General features: G+C 34.8%; 1 protein-coding gene across 4 annotated transcripts; it reads left to right on the top strand.

Annotated features, from left to right (window-relative positions):
• Positions 1-1,376: 1,376 nt before the first annotated feature.
• Positions 1,377-8,567, top strand: LOC133318129 (protein PHOSPHATE STARVATION RESPONSE 1-like). Of its 4 annotated transcripts, none has more exons than XM_061520089.1 (9): positions 1,377-1,518; positions 3,011-3,082; positions 3,180-3,825; positions 3,936-4,134; positions 4,236-4,312; positions 4,394-4,433; positions 5,499-5,556; positions 6,589-6,658; positions 8,192-8,567. In XM_061520089.1, the coding sequence occupies exons 3-9, from the start codon at positions 3,187-3,189 to the stop codon at positions 8,558-8,560; spliced, it is 1,452 nt and encodes a 483-aa protein (XP_061376073.1). In that variant the 5' UTR covers positions 1,377-1,518; positions 3,011-3,082; positions 3,180-3,186; the 3' UTR covers positions 8,561-8,567. The 4 variants fall into 4 exon arrangements, with proteins under 4 accessions (XP_061376073.1, XP_061376070.1, XP_061376071.1 ...); XM_061520086.1 differs by having other exon boundaries at positions 3,924-4,134; XM_061520087.1 differs by lacking the exon at positions 1,377-1,518 and adding an exon at positions 1,728-1,927 and having other exon boundaries at positions 3,924-4,134.
• Positions 8,568-9,001: the final 434 nt, after the last annotated feature.

The following is a 9,001-nucleotide window of genomic DNA, read 5'->3' as shown; positions in this document are numbered from 1 at the left end:
TTGACGATAAACAAAGATAAAAAATGACACTTACAATGTGGTATTTGTAAGTTGGCTGGGGAAATTGATAGAAGAAAATAAGGGAGCGTTTGGTTGAGGAGAAATTTTTGAATACTAGAGAAATGTAATTGATAGGGAAATGGTTGGAAAGTGAGTTTGGTAGGAAAATGTAAAAAAAGTTGTTTGGTTGAGTAAAATATTACTAGAAAAATTGGGTTAAATTTTTTGGGTGTATGTTTGGTTGAAGGTAAAATATTGATGGGATAATTGATTAAATATACTAAAATACCCTCTCTTTTTCAAATTGATGAGGGTATTTTAGTCTGTATCATTGGTCCTCTGCTTTGTCCATTTAGCTGGGCAACTAAAATATCATTTATAAATTGTCTTTTTGAACAGTAATTTTTGCATGCAATTCTCAAAGGCTATGCATCTGTGGTGCCTGGGGAAAAGTTCAAAATCGGTCTACCAAACGTGACTTTTGCCAACCTTAGATACATAGAAAAGTCTTGAAATAACCTGAAACAAACACCACCTAAGAGATGTGACTCGTACATTTTTTAACCTAACCTTATCACATTGCACATCTCTACCAAATTTACTTTTGTCAATTTTCAAAATTTAAAAAGGGTTACTTTTGTCATTTTATACCACTTTCTCATCAATATTTTACACTCAATCAAATATAGACTTACAAAACTTCAATCAATTTACCCGGTAATATTTCGTCTAACCAAACAACTTTTTTTACATTTTTCTATCAAATTCACTTTCCAACAATTTCTCTAAGAATTATATTTTCTTAATATTCAAAAAAAATTTCATCAACCAAACGCTGCCCGAAAGATTTTGTTCTGTATGAGCTTGTAGCCTATCAGGACCTAAAAATTGGTGGACCGTGATTTTGTATTGTGTACGTGAGAGCAACAATTGTACTTCTATTTTCTTTGAGAGAAAAAAAGAAAAGAAAATATTTTTAAAGAGAATTGTCACAACATTAGATATTTTTTTAGTGCACCAATCACAAACCTCAACATTGGTATATTACAGAGAAATTCTTCTATGAACACGTAATATGCCATTTATAAAGTTATATATCTTAATTTTTCTTTTTTCTTTTTAATAAGATTACATATTTTAAATCTTAATTTCAATCAAAGTAATGACTAATGACTGTTATATGAATCTTATTTAAAAGTGATATTACGATTTTTGTATATATCATCAACACATTTATCATTTATGTATAGTTATATTTATTAAGAAATTAATTTATCACATAATTACTATTATTATAATTAATGATTTGATCATTAAGATCATCATTGATATGAGTACAGTGCGTGGAGAGCAAAGCGCACTCGTTTCGTTGGTCACTGACTCACTGTTCGTTCGCCTGACGGTGACGGAATTCAAAAACACCCGCTTCTCTCTCTCTCTCTCTCTCTGCGGAATCTGTTCCATTCATCGCTCTCTCCTCTGTGCCCAAATTCTAGGTTTCGATTCCATTCTCTTGGGGTAAGAATTCGATACAGTGTTTTTCTAGTCCTGCAGTGGAATTTCGGGGTATCTGATCTCTTGTTGCCAACTAGTTTTGCTTCATTTTTACGTTTTTGGTTGCGTTAGTTGACTCCGCATCGCATTGCCTTACCAACTCTGTTTTCCGTTTCTGATTCTTTTTTTTTTTCTTTTTCTTTTTTGCTACTTTCTATTTAATTCAATGGATTTTGATCCATGCAACATCTTTTGTGATATGGTATCAATTTTGCATGACTGTGACAGTGACTGTGAAATTGCTTTCATCTTTTCTTCATGTGTTGTTGTTAGCTTAGGGAAAGTGTTTGATCATCGGTTTAAGCCTTGTCATCCTTTGCTTTTTTTATAAATGCTTCTTACGTGACTCTCCCTGAATTGCACGAAAACACTGGTACTACCTCAATTATATTATTTTATTTAAGTTTAAGGTATAATACTAGTTCAAATTGATATTTATCGTTTAATTGGGAGAGATGTCAGATATTTTTGCACAGGTATTCTTGTGAAACTCTTTAAAAAAACTTTTTTTTGCACCCCTGCTTGCTGGGTGTTGCCAATCTTCTTCTCATGTTTGGTTTGTAAACCAAAACTGTAGTCATTTTTAACGTTAGTATTCTGATATTTTCAAATAGGATTGTTTGAAGGAAAGATGATTATGAATATGAGGAAGCTATGCTGGTTCTCTGTACTTGAGCTTATAGTTTATCTTGTGTCACCTATCTTGTGTATGTTGCAAAAAGGAAATATTAGGGCTGAGAATTTCACTCCAGGAATCCGGGTTTTTAGTTCCTAAAGGAAGTTTGAAGCTAATTGTCTATAGTTGGACTTTCACATGTCATTTGTAGAGTGGGTATTGTGCGATTTGAGAAAATGGTAACAGTGCTATGGTGCATTTCACAAATTGTGTAATCATCACAAATGGTGGTTCCTTATTGTGAGTGGCCCATAGGTTTATCTTCTGGAATTTGTGCCTGGAACCTCTTTCATAATTTCATTTTCTTTTCTATGACTGGACAAAACAACATAACATAAGGTGAGGCTTCTATGTTTTTTACTAATGCAAATGAAATAGGCACTTGACTAACTTGTCGATCAAACAAGAATGGTTCTGAATAGAAGACAGAGAGAGAGAGAGAGAGAAGAGGGGGGGGGGGGGGGGGGAGAGAGAGAGAGAAGTGGAGAGAGAGGAAGTTGTGACTTGAGCCTTCTTTATGGACCTAAACACTATGAATTGTTATCAGGAATCAAATACTTGTCTTACGTGCAACTTTGAGGTTTGCGATCAACAGCTATGATGGTTTATGTTTAGTATGTTCCTGCCTTAACTTATTTTCTGGATTGGGCATACTCTTTATTGAGTCTTACATTGATGACGAGGTTTTATAATCTTCTGAAGTAATATTCTTACAAGTGACTTGCTTTCTTTTGAGAAAATGTTTATATTACAGACTAAGAGTACTTTTTCCTTGCACAGATCTGAAGATTGATGACAACTAGTCTGGTTTGGGCATCAATAACAAAAAGAAATTTGTGTAATATTTTGCTGGTGAGCAATTGAGCATCACCATGAGGGAAAGTGCAAAGTTTAAGATTTTATTAGTTGACTGATAACTGATATTTTATCTTTTTAATCGACAATGAAGGAAAATAATGGAAGCACGTTCTACTTTCTCCATTGAAAGATCAAATGCAAGACAACTCAATAACATGGGGATGTCTGGAGTATTTTCTTCATCCTTGCCGGTCCTTCCAACTCCCCTAGACGAGACATGTCCCAAGTTTCCTGATTCACAGCTGGCTTTTGTGGAACACGAGCTTATGACAAGACCTTTTACTCATTCAAGTTATTTAAATTCCGGTGGAGTAGTTGGGCCCATTTTTTCATCTTCCCCTGGATATTCAACCGATCTCCATCACTCATCCCTTTCACATCATGAAAAACACTCTCGAAATGCTCATTTTATTTCACATTCATCGACTAACATAGTTCCATTATCATATTCTTCAAATACTAGACCTCCAACTTCTACGACATCAAACCATTATTCCAAAGAAAACAGTGCTTCCTGGCAGACAGATTCCCTGGCAAGCTTTCTGGATTTTCCTGCAAATACCTCTATTGATAATAGTCGGGCAGAAAGCAGTGCCCACAATATCAAGGCATCTGAGGAGTATTGTAAACAAAATGATTGGCAGGAGTGGGCTGACCAGCTAATCAGTGATGATGATACTTTGACTTCTAATTGGAATGACCTTCTTGCTGACAACATTCAAGATCTTGAGCCAAAGGTTAAGTTTTTCATAACTCAAATCAATATTAGCTTTCAGAGGAAACAGATTAGCAGTTTATTCAAGTAATGTATTAGGATCTCATATTGTTCCTTTAGGTGCCATTCCAGGTTTCAAAACCATTAACGAAGTTTCCAGAACATCAATGCCAAGGCCATCAACAACTTTCTGCTTCATATGGAGAAAATTGCATTGTTGCTGCCCCTTCTTCCCCAGCAAATTCTGCTCCTGCCAAGCCACGAATGCGTTGGACACCAGAACTTCATGAGGCTTTTGTGGAGGCTGTCAATCAACTTGGTGGGAGTGAAAGTGCGTTCATCTCTCTTTCACTATTTGTTAAATCCTCAGCCTTAGTTTGCTAATCTTCAGCCTTATTTTTTTTTTCCTGTTTTTCTGTTTTCTTTCTACAGGAGCTACTCCTAAGGGTGTGCTGAAGCTCATGAAAGTTGAAGGATTAACTATATATCATGTTAAAAGCCACTTACAGGTATTTGTACTTTGCTTTTAACTCCCTTGTATTGTTTGCTAGCATGTGTTTTTACTGAAACAGATATGGCTTGAAATGCAGAAGTACAGGACAGCTAGATATAGACCGGAATCATCTGAAGGTACATAAGATATGCATTATAGTATATGTACCGGTGTGCATAAATTTAAATACTTGTTTTGTACATGAGTTAGTATCCTTTGATACTGATGAAAAATAAAACAAATATTTCACTATTTAATAAGTTTCTATAAGATGAACTTTTTTGCAAAAATTTACTGTAGGTTAAAAGCTCATGTCATGCATATCATTCTCAATTGGAAATTAGTTTTTTCTTCATTAAGAAAGTTGGCATTAATGTTAAATATGCTTTCCAAACATAAGCAAATATTAACTAGTTGATTAAATACCTATTATTGCCTAATATTTTGTGCATTCAATGGTTAGATTAACGAAAATCACCTTGAATGAGAAGTTATTGAATGGTCTAAATGTGTAATCTCTTAAACTGGTGTTAATGGGTCTTAACTCTTAACCCTTTGTATACAAGATTTGGATAAGTTGACACCGAGTTTTTTCCTTACATTAATGGTTTTATATATCTCTATTACGCCCCCTCACACGAGAGCCCATTGGACTCGAAGGGTGGACAATGCACAGGTCCACCTACCTGTGCTAAGAAATTCCACAAGAGAAAGTAGGGGGCGGTGAGGATAGAACCCGAGACACGAAGCTCTGATACCATGTAAAGAACCAAATCAACCCAAAACCTTAAGGTGTTGAGTGGGAGCCTTTTTAATGGTTTATATTATTCTCTAACACTGTGCATAAATTAATTGTGAAGTTTCTAAATGTAACACCTTTTAGAACATAGAAACTGTTGCAGCCATATATGGATATACAGATAAAAGTAATTTTATTGGAGTACAAAAGGGGATATGGCTATTTTTTGACTAGTCTAAGCTTCTTACACCCCCCCTGTCTCTCTCAATGAACCTCCTTTGTATCCAGAAATCTGTGCTTGCTCAGGAAACTAAAATTTGACCATCTTATTTGTCCTAAAAATTGACCTCAAGCTCTGATCTGATGTATGGAAGTGGTGTATCTTCAGTCGCTTCCTTGAAATCTAGACCAATACTCCTCCGTGTTGTATGCTAATTTACAGTTTGTTGACTGCTCTTGGCAGGAGTCACGGAGAAAAAAGCAAGTTCCATTGAAGAGATGTCATCTCTAGATTTGAAAACGTAAGTAAAACTATCTTCTGCTATTTTAAATAATTTCTGTTATGCAGTGTTACTATAAATATCGATACATCAAATTGTTAGACAGTATTTCATTTTCTAATGTGACTTTGCTGGTACAAATGTTACATTCTCAGAAGATTTTAAATCGATTATGATATCTGATTGCCCAGCTTTGATTGTGAATGTCTGAAATCTGAGTAAACCTAAAGCTATAAGAAAATGTGGCTCTTGAAATTTGAAGTGGGTGTAAGTTTTCCATCTACCGTTGATGTTAGTCATTTGTTTTATTTAGAGGGGAAAGTTGCATGTTCAGTGATGCTAGCTAGTAATTGCATCCTGGAGTGTCCACTAGCACACATAGAATAGGCATGCAAGATATATGGAATTTAACCCTGTGAGTTTATTTCTTCTTGTCATGAACCAACTCTCCCAAAAGTTTAAGCTATTAGGTGAAAGCACATGAATGATTTTTATATTACATCTTTAACATGCCCTTTTACTTAACAGCCCTTTGGGTTTGAAGCATAGACAATACACAGTTCCACTTACCTTATGCTGAAATTCAACTTATTTTAGTTTTTATTAGAAGAATGGGGCAGCATGAATCAAACTTTAGACCACTTGGTCATAGAGGATTTGATATTATGTCATGAATCAACTCTCCCAAAAGTCTAAGTTGATAGGTGAAGACACATGATTTTTTTTAAATTACATCTCTAACACTTCTAATGGCATTTATTGTTCCATATCTCACCACTTGAGAAGAGTAAGATAAATTTTCAATTAGGGGAAGACTCAAGAATGAATATAAGGATTAAAATAAAAGTGAAACACACTTTGTTACTAGACCATCAAAACTGCTGCAAGGACCACAAAAGATTTTAACAAGGATCATGAAGTAACATGTTAAGAAATTTCAGTGATCCAGGATTAAGGCCACAATAGAGCCAATATATGGTTCCACGTGAAGTTTTTGGCAATATTTCATGCATAATAATTGTTATGCTGACTTTACTTTTGCAATAATGGCAGTGGTATTGAGATTACTGAAGCTCTACGACTGCAGATGGAGGTTCAGAAGCGGTTGCATGAACAGCTTGAGGTATGAACTTTGTTCCTTCAAGATTTCTTTCTGACATGTTAAGTAAATGAATAATATTAAAGGACTAGAAAAGCAGTTCAAAGGATTGTTTCAACTTGCAAGCTCTATATCTGTTGCATTCAATGTTTTTAAAACCAAACTGGTCATTGAATTAATGAAGGCACTGTTTCACAGTTCACTGGTCCGACCATGATTGAGCCGGTGATAATTAGATATATATTTTTTAGTATTGTATAATATATCAATTATTAAGTACTAAACTAACATAAAATTACAAGAAATCAAGTTAGGAGAAATTTTAAATTAGCATAAAAGGATCATGTTATATGTCCTACAAGATAAAAAAACAATAATAAAAGGCTAAATAATAATCATGTATAAAATGTCACATAGAGTAAAGCAAAGAAAGAATAACCATTATGTTGCTCAATGATTCGAAGTCCTACATTGGACAACGAGTGAAGCATCCAAGTATACAACATGTCCCACATAGGATACGGAGTAGAACATCCAAACATACAACACATCTAAAAGCTAAGAGGGGGGCAAGCCATCTAATGCCTTGGCCTTTGTAGTTTGCAATTGAGTCTTCATTTGGCTCGAAAAATGTACGAGTTACGTCTTTAAAACAAAAAAAAAAAACCTCCAAACTGTTTCACGTCCAGATTTGGCAGGTTCGGCAGATTCTTGACTGGTTCTTTGGACACGGTTGATTGGACCCAACACTTGACCAGTTCATTGATTTTCCGATCAAATTGGCTGGTCTGGTCCCCTTTTTTCAACCATGGCTGTAATTGCCATGACTAGAGAAATTCATGTTTTATAGCTTAGTGGCACTGGTGAGAATAAAACTTTTGATAGTTTAATCTTTTTAGTTAAAATGAACGACAAGTGATGTTTGTGAGCTTGATGAAAGAATTGAAGGGATGTAAGTATGTAACTCTCCTCTAAGGAAATAATTTAATATTGTTTACTATTCCTATTATTCTCTGGATTTTGATTCCTATTTTATTAATTGTACTTTTTTTAATAGATTATCAGCTTCATATGTATCAAAAAATTGTAAAAAGCTGTGTGTTATGGATGAAAAATTAGATACTAACCATACACCATTCAAATTCATTTACCATACATATATCCTTGACTTTTTGAAGATACAAATTTTAGATCTTAAATCTTTTTCTTTTGAATGTTATGTATGTTCTTTATGTCTTTTCCATCTTAAGAAGACCAAAAGAATATGGTTAACATGTTTATTATGTAGACTATTCGCCATTATTTTTTGGCTACATCGGTGAGAACTTTTTTTTATTTTGTATGGAACCCATTTCTGTAATATTGTGATTGGCGTATAGATTATGCCTATAGAATTTAGGAGTAAGGTGCTTCTGTTATATTACATGCATGTAGGAATTTAGATTTCAAATTGCAAAATGTGAACTGTCTGAGGCGTCCCACTTATTTCTCTTATGCTGGTCATATCTTTTTCATAGGTCTAATACAGTTCTCCTCCCCTTATTTTTCATGTGTTAGATTCAAAGGAATCTACAGCTGCGAATAGAAGAACAAGGAAGATATCTCCAGATGATGTTTGAGAAGCAGTGTAAACCTGGCATTGAAACGTCTAAGGCACCATCATCTAACATTGAGAGTCCATCTGGAGATTATTTGAATTTTACTAAAGATTTTCCTGCCAAAAACGAAATGGAAGCATCACAAGTGGACCATTGCAGGTCAGGACCTGATCAAGCTAATGACAGTACCACCGTTGAGGAAGGCTCACTGGAAATGTGTGGGAAGCATGATTCTCCCAAAACTCATCCTTCTGAGAATCCTATGCAATATGACAATACTATTAATGATAATGATCAAGCCCCGAAGCGTCAAAGAAAAGATGAGTAAGCCATATGATCTACTGAATCACAGTATCAGGATTAAACTTACAAGACGATACTGTTCATGAAAGATTCATTTTAGTAAGAAAGATTGGGCTGAACTTCGGGTAGAGGTCCGTAACTTATGAGTTTCTACTTTCCTATTGCGGTCAATCAGTTCTTGCATGTATACCATGCACATTTATTTAAGGATGATGAACCAATTGCTTGAAAGGCTTAGGCTCAAGTTTTGCTGTTAGAAATCCCCCTTGGTAGACTGTTTGTAGATACCATTATGGGCCTTGCTAAAGCTTGTGGCATGCTCTATCGTTAGAATGTGGTACCCTCTCTTTGCCCTAAATTTACTGTATACCAAAAAAAATAAAAATGATGAGTGAAGTCAATGAGTTCGTAGCTGAACTTGATGTCGGAGGTTTAACTATTTGGCCTATCTTTTTTCTCTACTTAG

Source organism: Gastrolobium bilobum, unplaced genomic scaffold, assembly GCF_033153095.1.
Source record: "Gastrolobium bilobum isolate Gb01-03AN ecotype WA unplaced genomic scaffold, APGP_CSIRO_Gbil_v1 utg147605, whole genome shotgun sequence".
In the NCBI taxonomy this organism is placed as follows: Eukaryota; Viridiplantae; Streptophyta; class Magnoliopsida; order Fabales; family Fabaceae; genus Gastrolobium; species Gastrolobium bilobum.
The sequence above is the reverse complement of the archived record's forward strand: the minus strand, read 5'-3'. Positions and strand labels throughout refer to the sequence as shown.